At 45.2% G+C, this 25,991-nt stretch overlaps 1 protein-coding gene across 1 annotated transcript in view; it reads right to left on the reverse strand.

The window, feature by feature from the left end:
* The window catches only part of LOC133933204 (neural cell adhesion molecule 2-like), a 231,797-nt gene that overhangs the window by 11,884 nt on the left and 193,922 nt on the right, over window positions 1–25,991 (reverse strand). Inside the window, 7 exon segments of the mRNA XM_062380147.1 lie at window positions 13,233–13,407; window positions 15,349–15,470; window positions 16,310–16,429; window positions 18,836–19,009; window positions 20,038–20,134; window positions 21,131–21,318; window positions 23,283–23,433. Coding sequence (XP_062236131.1) covers window positions 13,233–13,407; window positions 15,349–15,470; window positions 16,310–16,429; window positions 18,836–19,009; window positions 20,038–20,134; window positions 21,131–21,318; window positions 23,283–23,433 — 1,027 coding nt within the window.

The following is a 25,991-nucleotide window of genomic DNA, read 5'->3' on the forward strand; positions in this document are numbered from 1 at the left end:
TTGTGAATTATCTTCACTGATTTGCAGCTTCCTATCTGTTTAAGAGCTGATATATGAACCTACTGCCTGAAAACTACAGCAGCAAACATGTTTCTTTCATCCATTTTTTTGCACCTCAGGCTCGGCACATACCTTATCTCTCATGAGCCCGACTGCCAACAACGTGCTCCACAGGTGGAGGAGTTCACGCACAGCCGCTCGGCAACGCTGCACTAAACTGCGGCACGGGGAAGCAAGCGTCAGCAGATCGGCGCTCCCACATCCTGTGGCTCGCAGCGCTTAAGCAGTTTCACGTGGGAGGCGAGTACTTCCATCTGAAAGTTGAAATCCCTCGGCGGGTCCGGCCCACTGCTCCCTCGGCTCGGTCAGGAAACGAGCAGCAGGGGCCTGCGTTCAAGTTGACGTAATGAGAAAATGAAGGCGCCTCGCTATAGAGCGAGGATCCCGGTGGGCACGGCGGGAATGGAGCGCTCCCCCGGAGTGATGCTGAGGTTGAGCAAACTGAACACCCACTGTAGGATCAGTGGTGACAGCTGGAGGTCTGACCTTGCCAGGAGTCATCAATCGATGTGAACGTGAGGATGAATGAACCTCTCGACTTAAGAATACCCTCAAATGGGCGTTCAGCAGCCTGGTAGAGTTTAAAGGGGAGTCAGACAGTGACAGGAAGGGGTAAGCACCAGAAGACGGCCGAGCGCCGGAGTCTGGCACCTCTGAGTTTACAGAAAAGCCGAGGAGAGCAAGGAGTGAACGCTGGCATGCTTTCTCTCTCTGTGCAGCAAAACAAAGGAAAGGCGAGCTGAATGCAGCGGATGGAGCCAGATTCACTCAGTATCACCACATGTGAATCTAACACGCCCTGATAATACGTTTCTCAAAACCAGGTTAGCAAATCCTTTTCAGAAAAATCTCTCCACAATAAGTTCAATGATGATAACAGATACCGAAACAAAGGTAAGCGAGGAACAAATGTGGATGAAATCCGGGACGGACCAACAGACCAGACAGGAGGTGGCGCGGCAGAGGAAAAACAGGTCCATTGCGGATATAAGGTATTTTACGAGTTTAATTTCGAAAGTTACGCAGTTGTTTCCTTACTGAACCTTTTTCCACCTTCAAAGACACAACACAAGCTTCATGTCTCTTGAGGGCAGTCTGCCGTTTCAGAATCCCCTTAATGTCCTATCCTTTTTTCTAAAATGGTTGGAATGAACAGTGAATTTCAGAGAAAGATAGAAAAAAGAAATGAATTGTAGAAATGGGACGTTACTGAAAATCTGTTTTTAATGATATCTTCCATGTAATAATCATGAATCAATACAGTAATACTAATAATCAGGATACAGTGTGTGATCGGTTTCATGTGAATCATCTGGTAATAACAGAATTGATTTAATTCTCATTATCCTTTCACAAACTTTACACTTTTTTTAAACAAGGCTTCAAGATTCTTCAAGTTCCCAGATTTCATAACAAAAAGTGCAAACTAAGGGCGGCTGTGGCTCAGGGGGTGGAACGGATCATCCAGAAGGTCGGCGGTTTGATCCCAGTCTTTTAAGAATATGTGTGTGATTGCCATAAAGCACTTTGAGTGGTCATTAATGAAAAGTGCTATATAAATAAAGGCTGTTACCATTTACACACATATTCCAAAAGAACAGTTCCCCTTGTTTTGCTGCAGTGCTGATCCGTGCTGGTCTCTGTGCTCGGGCTGAACACTCGCTCACAAACGAAGCCAAGAGTCAACACTTTACCCACAAAGCCGCTGGTTCATTTCAAATCCAGCGTGCAGGAGCTCCGAGCCAATAACGGCACAAAGTGGAGCGGGGCTTCCAAACACTCCCGCGCTGCATTGGAAGTCGTCACGGCGTGTCGAGAACCAAATGACTCTCACGCCGGCGACTTTGTTCTCACTTCCAAGCTCGGGCTGCAGACAATGGAGACTGGCGGCGAGTCAAAGGGGAGACGAGCCGAAAGACGGACGGACGGGGGCGGGCGGGGTACCTCGTGGCAGAAAGGAGCTCTAATTAAAAACACTTTGCGTTTATCTCCTTGGATTCCGGGGGTTGTGGGATTTGAAACATGCAGACCGGATCAATATTTTCTCACCGCCACGAGCTACAGGTTTGAATCTCACCTTTTTTGAAGGTTGATCTGAGGTAATTTAGCTGCTGAAGCCGCGATTGGTAAACAACAACGACCCCCCCCCCCCCCCCCCCCCCCGAAGCCTTTGCATACTTCAGACGAGAGAAAGAATACTAATCCCTTCTTTAGGCCACACGGTTGCTGCTTTCTCACGCTGCCTGTGCGGCTTGAGCTTTCATATCTGTTTACATGCTGTACATCACATAAAGCCCCTTGTCGCCTTTACACACTTTTATCACACGGCAAAGAATGAAGCGCCAGTCAGACATCGAGTGCACCGCGACGTTTTCACAAATCCAGAAACATCTTTGTCATTAGTCATTGTGCCACAAATCAAGATTCACATTTCCTCAGATAGAGACTTTGCTTAAGTGTCATTCTGCCTCCAAATATCCTGAAAGACTGACGTCTGTAAACATCAGAATTCGTGAGCGGTAACTGGAATCACTCAGCAGCTTGACAGTTCGAGGCTGCACTGATGCACTTGTCGCCTTTTAAGAAATAATCAACAGCCAAGAAAAACAAGTCTGTGATCCACTGGAATACACAGATAAACAGAGGATGTACAAAAAAAAGAGTGTTTCGCTCTGCGAGTCGAAAACAAGAAGCCGCACCAGCGTCTGCAACAATAGCTCCGACCTCTGCAGAAGCGGCTTAACTTTTTAAATGAATAAACAAAGATGAAACGCGCCCCAAATAAGTGTGTGGTCACGACTGCTTTCAGGTGCGCAGCCATGACGCCTCCCAGCAACTACTACTCTGTAATGAGAGCAGAACAAAAGCTGAATATAGGGGAAGAATATGTATGGTAACTTGAGGTAAAGAGCTAAAGCACAAGGAACAGTTCCCCCTCAGGTCACGGTGATAAACGGCCTGCGGGCATCCAAGGGACAAAGGTTAAACATTCTTTATATATTTAAAGGCTTGTTTTCATTTATAAAAACTGCAACTCCCTCTTGACGGCATGGAAATTAAAACTGGCAAACTTTCAGTCTGCCACACCAATGGCTCATCCATCCGTCTCACGCTCCATCTCTTTCTATCTCTTCATTCTGCAGGTATAGAATAATCCACAGTGGCAGGCTCCAGAACTGATCCGACTCAACTATTAACATAATTATGATGACCCGACTATTTCTTATCCGTTTTTTATTATTACCAACATTGCTTTCAACTTGGGCGGCTATTAATAAAAGAGTGACTATATTTATCGCTGTCATTATTTGCATTACTATGACCAGTCTGAAAGAGCTTACATATCACGGGTACACAACTGTTCCTGCCCTTACACTACTATATGAAGTGCCTTGGAATAATTACATCTTAGTGATTTGGAGCTACACAAATAAAATCGTCCCGAATTGAAATACAAGTGGATCAGAAAATAATTTAGTTCTATGTAGTTTATAGGGTAAACAAGGGGAATACATACTTTGGGCCATTACTGCCATAACACTTGTCCTTCTGCAAATAGACATTAACAGGTAGAATGTGTGAAGAGGCTGCGTTTGGCCTTTTTCAAATGTGACACAGCGAGAGATGGACACACTGCTGGTGGAAGCTTTCCATAGAATACTTCTGGCATGTGTGTCTGGCTCCATTTTTCTAACAACTTATCAAAAAGCCCCCAAAGCCCATGTTTTGTGCTCCCCTTTACTGTATTGATTGTCCTGTCCCAACGCCTGCCCTTTGTCTCATTATGAAGCACGTCCACCGAGGCGGCGTGTGCATCACCGGTGTTCCGGGAGAGCGGCGCGACGGGGTCCGGCCGTCCTCTGCGGCGATGCTTTGACTCCGCTGTCCTCCTGCATCTATGAAACTGTCCACGCTACAGCATCATTCCCCATTTCACGCTCTCCTGCTGGAGGTCAATCTAGCAGAAAACAGCCAGTGACAGGTCCAGCGCCGCAGCGCCTGGCACAGGCTGTGCCTCTGTATTCTGGACCGGGGACAAAAGATAACATTGACTTTTTGTTGAGAATCACAGTCTGGCGACAGACAAAGCTGGCAGGACAGACTGACGTGGGGTTCAGCAGGTCTGTCAACGTCTAAAAGTCTCTTTGTCAAATAATAATAGGTATTTATATATATTCATTCTTTATACTTTGATTAGGATTTGAACTCACGCCAGAAATACATTTAATCTCCTTATTATCTCTTCTTTCTAAGAAACCGGCCTTTCATAAACAATATAAAACATAAACATAATAAATACAGACAAATGAGTGGTGAGCAAATCATGAAAACAAAATCCCATGAACAGATATAGTGTGTACTTATATAAACCTTACCATGACAACTATGTCTTTTGAAGTACTTATTGCAACACCACAGAGCTAAGCCGGTAAATCTCAAGCCAGTTGAACTGCTCTGGGATCAGCTTATTCCAATCGGTCACTGTAACATATTGAAAAAGGAAAATGTGCGAGTGAATTGCTCATTTTCCAGAACTTTTCCTGCCAGCTTCAACAATCCAATGTCTGGAAATTGTTTGAGTGAGCATACAGAAGGAAAACTGAACAGTGGGTGTGTTCGTGATGTTTCTGAAACACAAACAGGAAGAATACAAATATTTCTGAATAAAAAAATAAAATAAAAATATTTCTGCATGAACAAGTAACTGTAACATGTTCTCACTTCCTCCTTGAAAAAAAAACATTTCTTCCGTGACTTCGCAAATTCTCAAAGCCCTGAACCACAGCCCTCATCAATTCTCGTTTCCCTGCTCTATTAACCCTTTTGCTGACGTCTTCTGATTACTTGTTGATGCATGGGCCCGTTAGCGCGATTACTCAATTGCCGGACATCAGCTGCTCGTTTGGCACCTGAAGCCATTCAGACGGATCGCACCAACTCATTAGGGCCCGAGCAGGTGATGGACTGTCCCTCCACCGGATGTGAGGGGAAGTCGCTCGATTAATGATGACCAAACTGGGCGCTCGGCGATCGGGGAAGGTGGCAGGTGCTAATCTGTGTGTTTGTGTGTGTGTGGGGGGGGGGGGGGTAAACATAATAATTTGTGGATGATGGAGAGGATCCTCGAAGTGCTCACTTTGGGACGTGATGAGGGGAGTATGGAAGGGGCTGGTTGTCAGAGGAGGCCGCCTCGGAGAATTAAAGATAATCATTAAAATCCCGCCTCGTTTGAAGGAGGGAGACGAGTCCTTCCTTTCGGTTTCCTTTTCCGAGCAGGAAGCGTTCCAGCTCCGGCGCGACTCAAGTGCACTCGAGAGCCGGCGGCGAGGAAATGAAAAAACCACGGGGAAATTACTTTTGTCACTTGGAAGAATATGACGTCCTTAACAACCAGCCCCCAACGGAGGGCGAGGAAATGTGATCGACTCCAACGTGATTGCTGTTGTCTGAGGTTACAACTTGTTCGGGGGGGGGGGGGGGGGGGGGTGTAGTGGAAATTTGAGTTAAACCAATGAAAGGACAACGGATTGAATTGCACGAGCTGCACTTGAGAACTTATTGGTGTAAAGTTGGAGAACTTTAAGCTGTTAAAACGAGTAAAGATTGACGGATCGAGGCCTAAAAAAAAAAACAACTTTAACCAAAGGCCTTCAAAGACGACTTTGCGCAGCAGAAAAGAAAGAAACACAAGTTTTATTTTTCACGACAGACTCGGTTGACAGCGTGGTGAGGAGAGAGAAAGTTTGAAAGGCTTTTATTATTTAATTAAGTGTCATTCGAGTTGATAATTCACCTCCACTTGTCCTTGTCCACAGATATTCAACAAGGTGTCACCACTCAATCCCCACAGACTCTTCACTAAGGTACATACAAATACACATATGTTAAGTGTGTATATATATAGGTATTGTAATATTTCCCTCAGTATAACCAGTACAGTCGGTGTAATGTTAAATCTATAGGAGGGGAAATGACACGAGCAGCTTTTTGTTCCTTCTCCTTCCGTCTCAGCAGGACGTCCTTTTCCGTGCTCGTCTTGCTCGTGCTGAAATATTTACAATCGCTGACAGTGACATTGTCTGATGTAAAAAAAAAAAAACCACACACGAGCCCTTTCATCTCGACAGGATTATCTCTGTTCTATGAATAAATGAGCGGGTAAACGTGTAAACATCGGAACTCATCTTGTATTGTGTTGTTAAGGACTCCGGTGTTTACACTGGTGAGCGGTGCAGGATCTACGCAAGTCAAACAAATGTGGGTTTTTTTCCAGATTGTAATGATATGTAATGGCGGCGCCCCGGCTTGCTTCGAAACGCCTCAAGAGTTTTTTTGTGTTGACGGTAATGTCATCTTCAGTCCGTAGCTTCAGCTTCAATCTACCACTTGCATCCTTTCAGCATCTTCTCTGCCGCTCCTTGAATGCGGTGTGCCAGTTTCCGGGGGGACCAGCAGTACTTCAACGGATGGCATTCAACAAAGCTCCCTCCTTTTTTTTTTTGCATCTGGAATAAAAGGGACTCTTAAAGAGCAGGGACATCAAAGCCTGTTTACTGGCCTCAGAAAGCAGAATTTAACTGAAGCTTTTACTGTCAGGCTCCTTTTAACCTGCGAGTCTCTGTCTGTAAAGCCGCACACTAAGCTGCGAGTGCCACTACTGGTTCTGTTGAACTGAACGTTATGGTCCGAGGGGAGTTTATTCAACACAGGCTGTTGGAAATTTCATTCAATATATTCCGAGTCACAATAATAACATTAAAAAGTTTTACTTCAGGTAAGTACCCTAGCCGTGCGTCATTTTCCTGACGCCGCTTGAAAATAACGACTTTCACTTTGGAAATTGATGAGAAGATCAATTTCCGCAATGGACATGTAGAAGGAAAATGCTTCTCCTGTTTTGATTTGCTGGCAACGCTTCCAGGAAAAGCTCACAGGAGTGGAGAGAGAGAGAGAGAGAGAGAGAGAGAACGAGAGAGAGAGAGGCCATTCCAGATTATTCCTTCAAGTGCTTTGATGAGATTATTGGAAACCAAATCCATCTCGCCCGGTTTCAATCACGGCTTTTTATGGCGCATGACTGGAAGCAAGGGGAAGAGGAGCGGGGCCAAGAAAAAGACAGCAGTCATAACAAAGACCAACACAAGAAGTACCACACACAGCCCCGTGGCCTCCACAGAATCTGAGGACTTTAATTAACTTAAACTACTACGCCGTAAAAAAAACTTTTTCAACTGTATTTTACTCAATTTAATACTGGATAAGTATAACAAGCCAGGTGTACTTAAACTTATCCAAAGTCTCGTAAAATATTTTTACTTTCACTTGTTACATAATGTGTGTGTGCCAAAATTATGGACAGTACAGGGTAACAATTCAGGTAAGGTTAGGTAGGTAATCAAGTACAATACCTGAGTAAATATTAAGATATCTCGCTTCTGACATTCAGGATAATTGGATTCCTCTGTTTTGAATCTACATTCACTTAATTAGGGAACTCACGTATAATTAATTATTTTCCTGACATTTCACAATTAAGGTTGGTAGATATGAAACTTGACAAATGAGACACCCTGCTGTGGTTAGAGTTTACACTTAAGAGAACATACATGTATCCTTGAGGATTTAAAGAACACAATAAAACAGACTGGTTTAGTTTGAGGTTTTTTGAGAAATAATGTATTTCCCCCATCAGGTTTGCTGTGATTGGCTCTGGAAACTACAAAACATCGGAGTTACCATGGCCATAAAAAACCATGTCCCTTTTTTTTTTTTTACAAATGAGTTGCATATTCACAAAATAATTTTTAGTAAATAAACGTAAAAGGCAGCTTTTCAGTGAATGACTTCCTCTTGTCTTTCCCTTTGGAACACAAATCCATCTAGTAAGCACTTTAAGGGTGATTTTGTGTAATTTTTCTCCAGATCTTATATGACTTAGATAGTCATATGTTTGTAAAGGTGTTATAAGAGTACACCATGACAAATCTATGGTCTAATATGGGCCATGTTCTCCTGCAGTTCTGTCCACGCGTGTCCGCCTGAAACGGCGACACAAGACCAAATTGTACTTTCCTCAACGGACCCATTGTGGTGGAGTTTAAAAAGGGCCGAAAAGAGCCGGTGCTGGAGGCAGATTGTTGTAATGAGGAGAGTCAGAGGGGAGTTAAGAGGTTGAAGAGTAAGCCCTGATTCTGAAAGAAAAGCAGCTTGAAGGGAAGGGAAGGATGTAAATCGGAGAGGGGCTGTGTTTGCAATCAATGGCGTTTTTCTTTTACGGATTCTCCGTGAGCAGGAGGGTGAGAAGGTTATGCATCACAAACAAGAGTAGCTCGGAAAAAGAAGGAGGGGGGAAAAAAACAAGAAAAGCGCCAAGTCAATACCCTGCAGACGCATAAGGCATAGATTGAGGAGTGAGGAGAGAAATTGTCTTCGGAGAGATAGTGTCGAAGGCGTCTACTGTATGTGGACATATTTCCTGTGCCGGCGAGAAAAAAAGACAAGGGGATGTTTTTTCATCAAGAAAAAAAAAAAAAGGAGGAGGCAGTGAATTGGAAAGATAGTCCACGATTGGGACTGACAGATATTTCACATTTAATGATTGTTGATGGAGTTAACACAGACCAGACTTCTTCAATATCCAATTTGACCCAGCGTAGCAGAAAATGTGAACACAGAGTCATTTCTCTGTTTTAACCTGCACCACTTTCTGAGATTATATAAATAAATGAACACGCGACGGCCGGGGGGGAAACATCGAGATTGACGGCTCGGCTTAATGGAAATGCAGTAAACACGGACTTGGGTTATTATGCTGCAAATTGGTGTGGGACTGGGACTGGGATCGGCTGAGACTGGTCACCGAGTCCCAGAGTGAGACAGAGAGAAGGTGAGAGACCAAGTCTGAGACCGAGCGACTCTCTGGTGGTTTGGGTTCGGATGAGACAGATTGTGAAAATCCTCCTGTTACTCCAGTGAAGCACGACAGATTTCTGCTCTCTGCTCGCTGCCTTATTGACTTTTTATCCCCTAAAAGTCTGCATCTTTATATTTTTTTTTAAAATATAACAAGTTTCTTTTCCACTAAAATCCTTTTGTCCAATCTGAGACACATTTTCAGAGCTCAACACAACAACAAAAAAATGTTGCTTTTACTGAATTTGCAGTCAAATTACTAATTATTCAGCAAATACTTACATTTTCTTAACACACGAGTCAAAAATACGGGTTTGCCTATTCTCATTTAAAAATACACGCACGAAGCATCACGCCGAAAATGATCTCTGATGTTCAAACCCTTCAATATTTAATACAGCCTCTAGTTCTGCTTAAAATCTGGCTCCTATATAGCTGATTTAAGTTGTGTAAAATAGCCCAACTTGATTTCTTCAACTGCACGGACATATACAGTAAAAAATAAGATATTTTGGGATTGATCTTGTTGTATGTGGATACAGAAGGACACATAGGAGGAGAGGGAGAAGATACTGTTTGGATGAGAGAGAGGACCAGAGGAAGCAGAGATACGGGGAGAGGAGTAAAAAAGAGTGGTGGTGTTCCAAACAAGAGACAGTGTTATAAACCATGGTGCATCGCTGAGAGAGGCTGGTGAAAGCCTCATCTCAGACTCAGGGGTACATTCACTATTCGGTATTACCAGAAAGTCTTCTTCTCTAATTAGCATTTCACAGAGTAGCTGTCGGCCTTGAGTCCTAATGCCAACACTGTCCTAATGCTGTAGGTTTTGTTTTTGTTCCTCTAGAGGCTGCAATTTGGGGGGAAAGGGAAATACACAGGATCTCCTGCTGTTTTCTCACATTGGCTAATTTGGACCTTTCAGATTCACACATACAGCTCAGAGGGAAGTGTGCTGCAGTCTCGAGTGACAGCTTGTTAGCGTTGTAAGGACAGACTTGGCATCTCCACACTGAGCGTCTTCTTTTGTTTTTAGATGACCTCCACTGACAACTGCACCAAGGACACGGGCGGGACGAAACACGAGGACACCTGTGACTGCACAGGGACAACGCACCAGTTCAACCATTCACACGCAATCACGCACGCCAGTATGCCGGCCATCCAAGAGAGGTTTCCATTTTCTCTCCTCCGCTACTCTCCATTCCTCAAACCCATTTAGGATTTGTGTTTCCTTTTTCCTGCCTGGAGGTGGAGAGTGTATGATCATCAGCCACAAGAGCGAGTGTCCCTCCTGGAGGCAGAGCATGACGGCTGCAGGGGCATCTCCGCTAACGGCTGCCAGAGGCGGCTCCTGCATGCCAAGTGGCTCTTTCCCCGGTGCACAGCGAGAGACGACACAAGATGTGATGTGGGTCAGAAAGTGTGGCCAAATGTCCCGAACTGGTCAGATTAGGGGCGGAGACATGTGTCTGCCCCTTTATGGTCCATTTTTATTATGATTATGGGTTGCACTTCTACACATTTGGAACCAACCGCAATTGTGTGACTTAAATGGTTCCTGTACATCCATCTAATAATTCAAGATATCTCTGTGTGGATGGATGTGACTCGCAGATCTATAGAGCCGTTCATCTAATCGTCTCCAAACTAAATATGTGTATTAAGGTCTTATTATTAGAGTTTACAGACACAAACAATCTAGGGCACACGTTTCTATGTTTTGGGTGATTTCTAAATGATTTCAGACAGCAATAGAATGCATCATTGTTCAATAATTGAGAGGCTATGGATAAAAACGGATAATCTTTACCTCATAAGTGTCCAGATATTAAGTGAAACTGAGAAGAAGGCCACAGTGTCAGACTTTGAAAATGCCTGCTGCAAAGTAAAGACTTCTTTTAGATGTCATGTTGCCAAAATGCAGATGTTGACTGGTTTATGGTAAAAGGAAATGATGAATTTCAAATTAACAATGAAAACTGTGTTTCAACAGAATTATGTATGAGTATTATGTAAGTTTTTTTTTTAAATTACATTTGCAACTTTGAATTCACTGACTCAGCAGCTATTTGGCTCAAACGTGCGAGTGTAGAAAACCCATCTTAAGTTTGGCCAACCCTCGGTAGAGTGCAAAGTGATTTCTCCCCTCTCGCTCCCCCCCACCCCCCTCTCTCTCTCAGGCCCTTTCCCCACGATGCACCGCTGTTTCGCTAACAAGAGAGGACAGCCAATCGAAGTGACCCGCCTCGAGCTTGCTGTTCCCCCGGTCTTGTTTTCTATTTGAAAAGCAGCCCACACTCTCACAGGCCATTTAGCCGGCGCAGTAATGACAGGGGCAAACGCTTGCTCGATCCAAAACAGCACAAATGGATATAGTAACAGGTTTGGAGAGGAGAGCAAAAACAACACCGAAGCCGCCCGCCTATATTTTAGTTTGTTGTGCGAGTGTGAGGTCTGCAGGGGGGGAAGTGCACAGAACATTTCTATTTCAACAGCGAGTGTGTGTTCTCGCTTCAAAGCCAGGCAGTGCTGCACATTTCAAAGAGCCGCTGCTCGCATTTCCCCACACGCGTGTTCATCTGGGTGCACGCACGTTGATCCAAATGTCCTGGAGGACCGGAGTAATGAGACACTCCCCTGCACAACCGGGCATTTGTTGTGATATCCGGAGGGGGGGGCTGGAGAAAGTACAAGACTCCACCACGAGCGGCGGGGACACCGACGAGCAAACACTTTTCATGGGGCAGAACCACATCGTCTCAGCAGAGGGACACAAGAGCGAGGGGGGGAATGGGGGGGGGGGGGGGGTTGTGTTTGTTTGCTGGTTTATATGTGTTGGTCTTTCGAATGAGGAAGGAGCTCGTCGGACCGTGCAGACACACTCCGTCTGAGCTGCGTTCTGCGGCGGAATTGCAAAATACAACGCGGCGGGAGGACCGCGGGAAATAAATCGACAGAAGCAAAGAGGCGAGGGAAAGAAGAAATCCACAGCCCGGGGGGTGTTTTCACTCGGGGGTCTGTTGGGTTTCTTTGAAGCGGACCCTGGTGTGATTGCACCATTTGCGCTGTTTATTTGAACAGGTGTGAACGGATCCCTGGTGTGGACATCAACACCGAGGACGCGCGGACTGGACGGGGTCTTGGTCCGCCTCCGGATACGGTCTCTGTGGTGAGACTGGAACCATGACATCAGAGGCTCTCAAATCCTAAACTCCCATTTATGTCATATTGTTTTGTTTGTCCAAAAGTGTAAACAAAACAAAAAAAGTACAATTGACTCTGATATAAAGCCAACAAATTCTGACATTTGAAAAGCTTGCATCAAAGTTTTGAGTTTTGCTTCATAAATGACACAATTGTTTGATCTGATGTCAGACTAATTGTCTGTTAATCAACTAATCGACTGACTCATTGTGATTGTGCACCGTTGTCTAACACTAACCCAATCCCAGTCTAATGCTACAGTCCAACAATCCTTTCACTGATCGCTGTCCGTGGTCCTGAACTCTCAAAATGTGACGGACACAAAACTGAAAAATCCAAAGACTACAAATAGAATACAAATATCTCAGGGTGACAAAAGAGGAACCACCGACGTCGAGAAGGAGGATGAAGATAAACTTGGAAAGACGACAAGATTCGAGGGCCTGCGTGTTCTACACAGGCACCGCCCCTCGCCTGAATGTTCAGAGGATTTTCTTACTGTAGCGAACGAGTCTGAGCCGCACAATCTCCTGCTGATTTCGTCATAAGTGAGAGGCAAACTCAAACTTTACGGGGCATTTGACAGATTTCACATCTGAAAGAGGCGACAACGTGAGCTTTATCGCAGCTTCAATGGAATTCCACTGCAGAAAACCACTTTTAAGCAAAGAGCTTCCTTCTGGTCTCTCCCATTTAAAAAGGCCAGTGCACCGCAGGAGAGGAACAAGCACCAGTTTCTCTACCGACAACAGCCTCATTTGTCTGGAAAGTACAGCGGCAACGGGGCCTGCTGCGCTCCGGGCCTCCGCTTTATCTCGACTGGAACATCTTGCTCTCTTGCCTTTGTTATCGCCAGCGCTGTCACTGTTTCCAGTGGCTTAAGCACACACCGCTTAACACGACAAGTTCCCCAGCAATTCTCTGAGGGCTTTCAAAAGGTCCTCAATGCCAACTAGAAGTAGGCAAGCAAAAACAAACGGGGTGTATTTTAAAAAGAAAAAAGGGCAAATAGCCACACACAAGGTTTGCCTTTTATCGTGCTTTTTTCTTACCTGTAATATCGGGCTTCTGTGGCATGAAGAACTGATAGAAGGTCGGCTCCGACAGGCCCTTGACGTTGCGCGCCGTGATTTCCACTTCGTATCTCGTGTTCCACTGCAGCGGCTGAAGCATGGCGAAGTCGTTCGCTCCGGGAACGAGCTTGGTCATCCACTGCTCCTCCTTATCCTGACGGGAGGGAAAAGAGGAGCGCGGGGTTAAAAAACGACAAAAAAGAGAACGTGAAAGATGGTCTGCTGAATGAAATGTAGAGCACCGATTCGATTTGTAGAGATAGAGCGTGTGGTTTTTAATCTGGGGGTTGTGAGACTTACTATAATCAGAAATTTGGTCACAGACTCTCTTGTGTAGGTTGAAAACACTAATGCTTTGTTTTTCATCAAGTTCACATAAAGTTCTCTGGTACGTGCCCATTCCTTCGTGTCTTTTTTCCTCCTCCTTTTTACATCATCCTTCCATTTCCTCCTTCCGCCCACCTCGTCTTGAGACCAAACAGAGGATTGGAAAGGACGGCTGAGAGCCGCAGCCTGAAAGCACGGTGCACTTAACATTCTTGTCTACTTGGCAGCTTGCGCTCGTCGCGTTTGAGTGCAAACGGGGCTTTTGTAAAAGTCAAGGTCCCGGCCGTTAGTGTATGTAACAATCATGTGGATTGTCAGGGAGCTATGATGGCTCCGTAGTCGTTTTGTTCAGGGTTCATCTGACTGGGCCCCCCCCCCCCCCGTCATGTAGGGGTGGTGTGCTCCCGATGCCAAACCAGGCCATGAGATTACTGGGCTGTGAAGCAAGCACCTTCGTTCCGTCCGTTGGCATTCCAAAAGCCTCGCCGAGACTCCCTGACCCCCCCTTCTCGGCGGCGTGTTTTCATCTGCGGCGGTATTATTTTAAATCGCCGTCACATCCTCAACAAGACGGACAAAATGCCTGCTTGGACACATTAGCATCGGGGAGATGGGAGATTTGGACGAGCTGAAATCCACTTAGTCCTGTGGAGAGTTCTTGTGCGAGTGCCATCTATTCTGCTCGCTCGCCTTATCTCTGAGTTTAAGCTGCGTTTTGCTTTTTTACACAAACACAAACACACACACACACACACACACACAAAAATCAGACTACTTAAACGGATGAGTGAATTCAGACAGTGTATGTGTACTATCATTTAAAACATGAATTCTGGGGATTGAAAAATAGGGATTCTCGAACAGAGCATTATACATTTGTTGCCGCCCACGCTCCCACTCAACTCAATCACTGGGAACATATCAAACTCGTGAATCACACACACACACGCACACACACACACAGACACACACACAGACACACACATAGCGGGAGAAAATTGGATTTCCATTGTCACATCCTGAGTTTCTGTTGTGTTAAACAAAAGCCAAAACCAAGTGCTGACTTTAATCATTCTCCAAAATTGAATTCTTCTTTTTATCCTTCACATCATTTGACTTCATTTTCTTTATAAATATCAATTATTTTAAAAAGGTCCAAACATATACATTTTTAAACACTATTTCCTGAAGCAGCTTGGAACTGCACTTGTGAGCAAACATAGACTTCGGTCAATTAGTGTTTTGTGCTTGGGAAGGTACGTCAGCACCGATAGGACCCGGTCACATTGTATAAATGCTAATGAAAGGCGCTTCAGTGCTTCCTTTTCTTATCTCCTTTAGCGTGCAATCACATGCAAAAGCAAACGAGATACGATTCCTTGCGAAGCACCTGCCGCCTTCCGCTGAATGATAATGTAGTTTAGAGTGAGTGCAGTGGAATCCGACGTCATTATGAGTTCCCCTTCTCATCTTTCCTTTTCCTTCGAGGTTTTAGGGAAAGGGCTCAGGAAAGGACATAGGAAGTAAATCTTTTGACGAAATATATTGAAGTATAGAATATTGTAAGTGATTATTTTGCCATCTTTTCACTTTCTTGCCTTTGAGTCATTAGCTCTGCCAAGGAGAGAGGAGCCTGTATCTACCACTAATGTGTAGCTAAGGTAATGTGGATTCAGAAGGGGAATCAACAGTTTGTGTGTATCTTTAAGCTCAGACATTGTTACGGTCGGACTCTGACGACACATCGGCCGACGCCACGTTCACTCACCGTCTTGTACTTGACGATATACTCCACGATGGGCATCCCTCCGTCGTCCTGCTTGACCAGCCCCAGCCGGTAGGCCTTGCCCATTCCCCTCTGCCCGTGGACCGCCGGCGGACTCGGCTCCCCTGAGAGAACAAACGTGTGTGTGTGAGAGCAGGTGGGAAGGTGAGATATGAAATAAGGACGCAGAACAAGGACAGAAATAGTTTCAAGCTGAATTAAATTCATATTACAAGGCAACTCCCACTGTCTGGACTATAACTAATGTGGACTGGAGGCTCTTATTATTCCCTGTATTTTGCTAATTGGGTCTTTTTTTGAACATTCATCCTCTGTAGCTGCACGGCTGTATAGCATCCACCGGTGGAAACCAACGTTTCTACGGCTCTGCCTGGATTTACTGCAACTCAGCGGTGCCAGATTGCCAGAATAAATAAAACGCTCATCATAAAACCCTGGCAGTGAATATAAATTTTTTTTTTTTTCAAAGCTGCAGTTTTATATCAAGACACAAATTTGACAGGCCCAATAATTTGGATTCATATCTACTGAAATATGAGGCTGTAACCATCTCGCATATAAACAAGCTGGAGTTTCACAGCTCGGCAAATAGGCCTCATTTTACCAAGCTGTCGATGCTTAAAAAAGATTCTGCAGGATATTTGTAAATATATTTGATATGTTTTAGTAAAAAATGTGATTCCATAGCTTTCCATAGTGTCCACTGTCTAACGCTATAACAAGTTACATTGTTTTTCATCAATCTACAGCACATAATCATTGGTTGACTCCTGAAATGTGCAAATAATTTACAATGAATTCAGTCTAACGGCTACCAACCCATTGTATTGGAGTGATTATGACTGGATTTCATGGGCAATTGGCCTTTAGGACAGATTTGATCGGATCCTGAGGAGATGAGAGGCTCTTATTTTGAAAGGGAAGAGGAGGGAGTCCGACTTACGGATGGGCAGCGTCTGGAAGCTCTCCGTGTGGCTGAACTCCCCCTGACCTTTGCCGTTGACGGCCGCCACTCGGACCTCGTACGTCGTGTTGGGCTCCAGCACCGTCAGCACCACCGTCGCTGGAGAAGAGACACGGCCAGAGTTCAAGTCACCTGGAAATACGCTGCAGCCATCACTCATGTAGCCATTGAAGCAAACTATTAGATGAGAGGGTTTCGTTAGGGCCAGAAAGCAAGTGTTTTTACCCCCAGTGGATCGGTTTGATATATTACAGGTAATTATTATGACATTATGAGCATTCATCAGTCTACATCACAAAACCTCCACAACAAGTATGAAAGAATAATGCAGGATAATATTTCCTTTTGTAGTTTTGCTTTTACAATAAAATTCCCAATGTATATAAGGATGAATCTGATAAGATCACTGTGTATTATACTGAATATGAGATCAATAGCAACATTGAAATACATGTTTAATACGTGGAATTCCTCCTGGAAACTACATTGATTATTGAAGAACACATGAAATCTAATTACCAGACCACATTCCAGATTCCTATTTAAAGTGTAAAGCCTATTTACATAACCTTCACTATGAGGAGGAGCCGGGCAGAGTCTCAGCGGCATAATGTGCCTGAGTGAAAGTTGTTGTTTTTGTCAGCTCTGCACAAATTAAATACTTGGACGGTAATAGGTGCTTGCGCAGTTCTTTAGTCCCACAACTGAAAAACAAATACCGCAATTTGCCAGTGTGCTAGGTTACTTTCCAGGCTATAAGTAGGCATTTCAATTTGGGCAAAAGCATTCAAACCAAATGAGTCCCGGCTTCCCATTATACTGAATTACTTTCTGCCGAGGGTATCTGAAGTGGCTCAGATGATTATATGACGGCCCTCGACTGGTTGGTAATTAGTCTGGCTCATGGTTTTAATATTTCAGTCTAAATCTTAAATAAAAAACACATCACAACAAAATTACACGTATAATTAAAGTTTATTTGGTTCTTTCCCCGATGTTTCCTTCCCTTCTTTTTAAACATGCACCTCATTCTCCTTCGACATGTGAAGTTTATTTCTAATTTATACTCTTAGTGCTACAGTAGCTGCTTGTTAGTATTCACCTCAGCGCCAGCGCCGTATTGTAATCGACTCTGAAATGAGGGATATTAGCGATAAGCCCCTTAGGTTGTCAGACCTGCTTATCACCCGAGCATTCATCCTCTGGCTTCCGCTTTCCTTCCATCCATCCTTCGCCTAATGGTGTACTTTTCCACCGGCAGGCTCAGAAAAAAACAATTTGGAGTAGTAAAAGTCTAACAGGAAGAGGAGGAGGAAGAGGAGGAGGAGGAGGAAGAGGGGTGCGCGCCTCAAAAAATTCTGGTTTAACGTCACAAAACTGGAATATGTTATTTCCCTTTTTAAATTATTTGTATTTCTTTAATAGGTTTATGACAAGATCCGATCACTGCCGGGTCCTTGAACTCATCATTAATCACTTAAATAGCACAGAGCATAAAGAATCATAGTTATTTATACTTAAACTTTTGACACGCTCTTCAATAACCTCTGAGATGCAAAAAAACATTACCATGAATTGTGATGTTAAACAAGAGAGAGGGCAAATTGCCTACATTTTTTAAACCCCCCCCCCCACCCTTAGCTATAATGATATGATAATGAGAACCTATTTTCTGAGCAATTTCACCTTTTACAAAGGTTTTCAGTCCCACTTTTCTGAACAACGATTTGATTTTCAAGCCTCACAGAGCTGAATGGAAGTCAGTGGGGAAGGTGTGAAAACCGAGACTGTACCATCAGTTCAAGAACATATATTTCTGGGACCAGTGGACTGTTAACATCTAATAAGGTCTCTGACAGTGACTTATATTTGATACCATGGTGTGAGTTTATGTCCCGTGGGGCAGAAAGTAGGTGATTTATCTCTCCCTCACTGCGACTGACCACTGATTTTAACCACCTCTTCGCTTTAGGGTCAATCAGACGTCATTTTATCGTTAAGGTCTCTTAATAAATGACCCACGTCATTTTATTTCTTTCGGATTTAATGGCTGTTCCTAATTTAAAAGGGGGACGTCCGGATAAACATTAAATCATAATCATGATACAGGTGGAATATTTGGGTCATCAAACTGTCTTCTTCAAATTCCCGTGCACAGTCCCCGCCATCTGTCTCTCCCAAGTCCATTCCCACCGTCCAATCAGAAGCCCTTCTTGGGACCCTTGACCCCGAGGATAAAAAGGGGCTGGTACGTGTGAGGATAAAAAGGGGCTGATACGTGTGAGGATAAAAAGGGGCTGGTACGTGTGAGGATAACAGCAGGGTGTTGTTATGATAGCGAACCACAGGGGAACTGGTTTTGCCCGTGAAATGAGCCGGGCGACACGTGAGAGCTTCTTATCGATCTGACCCCTGCGGTTGAACGGAGCTGGAAACCGACGACTGCTTTTTATTCACCTCCGGATTATACCTTTTCATTTTAGGGGAAAAAGAAACGCCACTCACTCTGAACACTGTGCGACTTCAGGTCCCTCCATTCCTGCGAGCCCGTCTCCTTGTACTGCACCAGGTAGTAGCTGATGGGCACGCCGCCGTGCGAGTCGGGCTTCATGAAGGTGACGGTGGCCAGCCGCTGGGAGACGGCCGAGAGGCGCACGGAGTACGGATTCGATGGCACGTCTGAAACGACAAGAGGGGGGCGGCGTGTGTGTTTTATTCACGTTGAATGGTTCACACTTAGGGGTCGCCTGCTCCGTTTCCGGATCTGAAAAATCACAAAACTAGGACAGCACTGTAATACACCGCAATAACACTCGTAGTACTTTTAAACAAAGCTAAAGTGTAAACGCAGCGGACAGAACCTCCTGTGCCTCCCGCCCATTACATCACTGTCATCGCCGTAATCAAACTAAAGACAGACCTTATTGCTGTAATAACTCTCGGCCCTGAAGGCAATTTAACACACAGTTAGAACAAATTCATTTTGAGGTGAGGAGGTCCATCACTCAGCCGCATCTCTCATGCGTCCTTGGAGTTTTTCACCCCTAAACCAACGTGTTAACTGCTTTTTTTCTATTTCCTTTCAGAGCATCTTGTGTGTGTTGTTCGCACATTTGCTTGTGGCCTTATTTAAAAGGTGACGAGTGCTCAGCCACCTCCTGGGATCATCCACCCTGCACGTCTCTGCTAATGGTTCAAACTTCAACAGCGGCACGAGTGTGTGTACGTGCGTGTCCCTCTGTGTGTGTGTGTGTGTGTGTGTGTGTGTGTGTGCAGAATTGAAAGACTCAGACAACTTCCTGAACACATTGTTTTCTGCAAGACAACATATTAGGTCAGCTTTTTGCTCACCACTTTTCTCCTTAGCCGGAGCAATTCAATCTGCACTAAAGATAATTGGACTGCACTATTGTGTATTAGCCCGCGCTACCGTAAATAAGGGGGCTACTTCAGAAAATAGCGAGGGGTATGGTAAATCAGCTGGCACTATTTCAGATGAGGCTAGCCTGAATAGGGGTGGCGAGTTGTCGTGACATTTATATTCCCCGAGAATTGCAAATAAGGCCATTTCCATTAGTAGAGAGGTGGAGGGTTACAGAGTAGTCGGGCTGTTGGAGTTAGTGTGTTTCTAAAAGTCTGGGCTCCCTGACTGTGCACAATCTTGACTCCGCTCAGGTAGAGGAGTGCGGGGGGGGGGGGGGACCCACCTGCCTGCGCCAGGATGAACTCCTGGTATCGAACTCCAATGTTGTTCCTGGCCGTGCAGTTGTAGCGGCCAAAGTCCCTGTCGGACATCGGAGTCACCTGGAACCAGAAAGTGAGAAATTAAATCTAAAATCATTCAATGATTTCCCAAAATAAACAGTTTTGTCCAGGCGCAGAGATACTGCTTATACATTAATCCTTGCAGGGAGCTGGACCTAATTCCAGCTGAAGGAGGGGAAGACCCTGAACAGCTCACCGGCACCTCCCAGGAGAAACATACGGAAACAAACAACCATTCACGCTGAGCCTTCAATCGATCGAGCCCCAATCGGCATGTTTTTGAAATGCGGGAGGATAGACGAGGAAAAGCCAGACATCACCGTGCCTCCCTCAAGAGATACTGGGAGATACTGCATCTGACATTTCTGCTTCCCGTCTGAATCAATGCAGGTAGAGATCTGTTTGAAGCATCAATCCTAGTTATTGTTTGACATTTACAATAGCACAAATGACAATGAGCGATATGACAGGGGATAGAAACTAATAATTTAGAGGACCTAGTGTCAGAAGTGTCTCATTTCACCTGGATCACCACCTTTTACTGCTTCTGGGCCTTAAAACCTCTTAGCAAGCATTTATTAAACTATAAGAGAACTCTAAGAGAACAGTGCAATGTTACTATGTGCTAACTGAGTACACATACTCTCTATATCTATATACTCTGCTTTAATATCCTATGTTCTATAGTGTATTTATATTAAAATGTATTCTAAAGGGTTTTGAGGTGGTTTAAAAGCAAAATAATAATAACGTCTTTCACTTACTAAGGAGAATTAACAATGTAAAAACAAACTGTGCCCTGCTGCGACGCCTGTGTTCCTTTTATTCCCTCCAATCAAAAGTCAAATACTCCTGAGAGAGACGATAAAGACAAATCTCATCCCGTCCCTCATTTAAGGAGCTGTTGCCGCCGATCAATTCCCTGTCCGTCACCGGGATCGATCAGGTACTGCCAGCGTTCTCTCATGTTGTGTACTTGCTGGTAAACAGCTCAATATCCCAGTTTCAGCTTTGATCCGAGGGGCGCGCACCCACCTCCAGCACAGACTTGCCCTCCGCGCTGTGCACCCGCGTGTTGGCGGTGGCCTCCGCGGAGATGGTGAGGCGTTCCCGCCTCCACAGCATGGTGGCGGGAGGGTTGGACATCACGTCACAGCTGATGTTCACCGGGTTCCCCTCCCACGAGTAGAAGATGGTGTGATTGGTCAGGAACTTTGGTATATCTGCCGCATAAAGAAAAAAAAGAGATATTTTCATTTATGGGAATTAGGGCTAAAACAAGACCTGCATTATACAAACTAATTGTGGCAAGGAGTGAAACCCTCTTATCAAAGGTGGAGCTGTGTTGAATCATGAAAGACATAAAAAATGACTCGCTGAGGCCCAACCCGGAAAATTCCTCAAAAGGAGAGAAAGACAAAAAAAAAAGCATTTCATTAACAGTTCCCAAACTCTCCGTGCAATTTTAAAAAGAGAAACTAAAATTTAATTGAGGCCGCCTCACGCTGGGGGGGTGGGGGGGTGGGCGGGGGGGACGGGGGGGGGGGGGAGATCTCCATTACGATCATCTCCGCAAGAAATAAAAATAAATGCAAACAGAAGCTCATTTGGCCCGGCAAATAGGAAGGGCAGTAATGGACGATCGGCGTGGCGAGCCGTCGTGTGGATTTTCTCCCGGCCCAGTCTTGCCCGGCTCAGTCGGAGAGAGGCATTATGGTTGTTTTATGTTTGCTTGCAGGATTCCATTAAAGAGATTGATGCCCGGCTCTCTGTCACAGCCGAGGACGTGTTATCCCCCTGCAGCCTGCAGTGACTTAGTAAATGAGTTCATTAGTTCAGTAGCGATGGCTGGCTCAGCCCCCACGCACACCCACACACACAAGCACACGCACGCGCACGCACACAAACACACACTTACAGCCTGTGTCTCTCTGCAGACGGAGACCGAGTTGTCAACTGTTTACGGTTTAATGACGGCGTCTTCGCCTTATGGTTGGGGAGCTGGTGGCGGCATATGAGATTTGTTGTCAATTTCTTTATGAGGATGCCGTCTAACTTTCTTTCCCAACATGTCAACTTTTCAAGAGCTATGCAAAAAAAAAAAAAAAAAACGGCTTTTAAAGGGGATCCGTGAACCCCAAAGACACCTCAGCCCGAGGAAGAGAAAAATTGGTTTCTAAATGACAGCAGAGACTCAGGAGTCACTTTTTTGCTTCTTTCACCCTTCACTGTGTCTCTGGAGGTTTGTTTGTCTGCCCTCTCTTTGTTCTTCCTCAGAGCTTCAAGGTGGAAAACGCTGCTCCCGGAGAAATGTATATTTTTTTTTACTGTCCCCGGTCTCGTCCAGGCGAAGCAGAACCCACTCTCGTAATGAGCACGATCGTTCCGAGGACAAAATGGAGATCTCTGCTCCAGAGCTCATTAGGCAGGGGATAGTCCGTCCCAAATAACCCCCCCAACAACCAGCACTGAGGAATGGTTGTGCTCACTGGGAAGTAGGAGAGCTGTAGCTCCAGGGGTGAAAGGCTAAGCGGGATATCCTCTTATTAACTAACCCTCCTGGAGGCTGTGTGTGTGGTGCAGTGGGCGCAGGGCTTCAGGGTGGGGGGGGGGGGGGGGGGGGGGCTTTATGTTTATAGAAATATAATGATCTTCAAAAAAAAAACCCAGACTGGGTGAACTTTTGAACCTCGTACATGCATGTCTGCAAGGAGTTCACTTAAATGCGTTTCATTTTCACATTAGGAATATGATACCATATATATCTATCTGCAGGGAGTGGAGGAGTAGGTGAGGCGATGTCAAGTGACCTGGGGCTCCAACAGTGGTAGTCAATTTGCCGAAATACAACAAAGCAACTGCATGAAAAAAAGAACTGACACAAAGTCAAAGAAACAGCAACTTTATGGATCACAACACAAGATCAATACAATGGTAAATTACAGTGAGGCTGAAAAAAAGATCTTCTCACTGAGCTCTTCTGTGCCCGGATGCATTTTTTGCTATTTATGGGTATGTTTAATGTAAAAACAAGGTTCCAACTTTTAAACTGTTTCGTTCCTCTTTTCAAATTGACTTAGTTAAACAAGCAGAACGCTCTGTTCTGACGCTAAAGTGTGTGTACTGTAATGAGCAGGACTGTCTCACACACACACACAAACGGGGGGCGCACAACCCTGATACTCACACTCGATGTCCAGGAACATGCTCTTCTGATGCCCTCCGATCCGGCTGAGCGCCTCGCAGTCGAAGCGGCCCAGGTCGGCGAGCCGCACGCCGCTGATCGTCAGCACCGACTTGCCGTGGCGGCCGCGGACCTCGAAGCGCCCGTCCTGCCTCTGAAGACACAAAGCACCTTTATTTTAGATGTTATATTTAAAGGAGGAGCAAACTTTGATATCTGTGATCTTATAACGCGGGAGAAATGATTAATTGAGTCCACCGAGTAAAGTTCCTGATCCAACTTTGTAGCCTGGACTGAAAGACAGCCCCTTGATCCATCCTGAACCCCTTCCCCCCCCCCCTTTGGCAAGCAACTGTCACTTGTCACACAGAGTCGGGGGTTCATGCGGAAAAAAAAAAGAAAAAAAAGAAAAGAAAAACCCTGTCGATTTATTACAAGGTCATTACATCTGTATGAAGACAGATGGCATCAATTCGAAGCAACGGGTCAATTACAGCAGACGAGGCTATCATTCCGGCAATCGACATTCACTCGTAATGAGAAAAAACACCCCGGGAGCATCCCCTGCTGCAGACGGCATCCAGCTGTAGCCTCCAGACGGTTACCTAACAGATACCCTCCGTCACCCCCCGAGAAACGACTTTTCAGCCGAGCTGTCTGTGGACTCGGGGGTTGATGGATCTGAGAGCTGCGAGACTGCGGCAGGGTTTCTCTTTCTTTTTTCCTTTTTTTTTTCTCCTAGGATTGGAAGAAGATTTGGAGGTCAGAGTCACTGAGTTCGACTACATCAAACAACGCAACGTTCCCTCCCATCACTGGAAGTACAACTTGCTCTCTGCAGAGAAACCTTTGCAGTAAATGAGACGACAAACATGATGCAATGAGGACACCGTGGTGAGATGTTGTTTGACACCTTAAACGACATTTTAAACGCCTTGCACAGAAGTGTTTTGGCTCTGTATCAGTAATAATCCAGAGTGTTACTACAGTAAATACTATGGAAAAGGATCGAGGAGGAACTGTCGAGTCGTAGTTAATAAGAACCAATCAGGGAGCTGAGTCCTCAACGTCTCAGTTCTTGCTCATCCAGACTAAAATGCCGTCCTGTAGTTTTAAAACCACCACTTGCTGCATATGAATGTAACTATTCAATCTACCACATGCTATTTACAAAATAATTGAAATTGGAATTTTGATTAAACTTCAAGAACAAAAAATGCCAAATGATTATGTTCTCAAAGACAACGCAAGCACACAACACTGTCACATGTGTAGCTAGTCGCTGTGGACAGGTAAAATATTATGGGTCAGCCTGCAGACACGCACTGTACATGTTGCACGAGCGCACACACAAATCCACACACAGCACAGGAGCTTTGTGTTACACACTGTATGTCCAAGGGTGAACGTCACAAACACATCCATTTGCACCACAAGTTTAAATTCCCCACACTGTTGCCTCCAAATGAGACAATTAAGTCAACTTAGAGAAACAGCTTTTAGTGGGGTAAAAATAGAATATAATTATTTAGCTCGAGGCCCGAGAGTGTAATGTAGGATTGCACTCAAATGGGTTTGTTCCCCTGTAAAGGAATTAGAAAAAAAAAGGAAGAGGAAGAAGCTAAATAAAAAATGCTGAGGCTGAGAGTCAAATCAGGCTCACAGTAAGCCTATTCAGCAGAGGGATACCCCACAGTGCGTTAGGGAGGTTTTTGGAGTTGCAGCCGTGATCTGCAATATTGTATTTTGTGTGAACTTGTGTCATTGTTGCTATTAATATTCCTGCCAACGACCCTATTCACGCCACAATCGTTGCAAGCGTGAAAGTGGCGCCGCGGGAATTCGGAAAAAACACAATTTCCTGGCGAGTATATTTAGCTGCTTTAGAGTTTCGGGGTGAAGCTGTGTTCACGTCATGGCGGAGTTGCTGTAATCACCCTGGTTTTCCTACGCGTGAAAATGCAAACAACATCTGAATCAGAATCACGAGCGGGCAGCCGATACACCCGGACAAATTCCTCTCTCGGAGAATGAGTGGAGGAGATCAGCGCCACTCTCCAGGGCCTGGTTCTGTCCAGAGGTAATGAAATCCGCCTACCAGCCCCTCTCAGGCTGGTTAATTACCACGTTGTGTTTGTTGTTTCGTATCACACTTAATCACAGCTATGGGATTTTTGAGAACTAGCAACAGAGAGTATAACAAAAAAAACAAAAAAACACCCACCTGCCTCTGCTAACAGTCATTATGTGTCTAAGCCTCATAAGCCTTGGCCGTGAAGCCCCCTCTTGTGAATCACATGCTCTTTATGCAGTCGCTCTTCCACTGCTCGGGCATTATCCCGTAAAGAATGGCTTATCTTTGCTCTTATCGCCTCAATACTACCGGCCAATGAGGTGAGGCGGCTTTTTGAAAGGCTCGGCCCTGGATCCCCCCTTTTGTGTCGCCCGCCGCATCCTCTGCTTGTTTGCGTCACCGGCTGAGGTCAATGGGGATTGAGAGTGTGCGCGCGTGTGAGCTGAATAGGAATGCCGGAGATGGGTGGGTGGGTGGGGGGGTGGATGAGAGAGGAGGAGGAGGAGGAGGAGGAGGAGGAGGAGGAGGAGAGGAGGAGGAGAAGAGGAAATCTTCCAGGAGGGAACTTCCGAGTCAGGAAATGACACGCCACCCCCACTCCCACACTTCCTCCCACCTCCTCCTCCTCCCCCTCCTCC

The sequence above is a fragment of the Platichthys flesus genome, chromosome 22, assembly GCF_949316205.1.
Source record: "Platichthys flesus chromosome 22, fPlaFle2.1, whole genome shotgun sequence".
In the NCBI taxonomy this organism is placed as follows: domain Eukaryota; kingdom Metazoa; phylum Chordata; class Actinopteri; order Pleuronectiformes; family Pleuronectidae; genus Platichthys; species Platichthys flesus.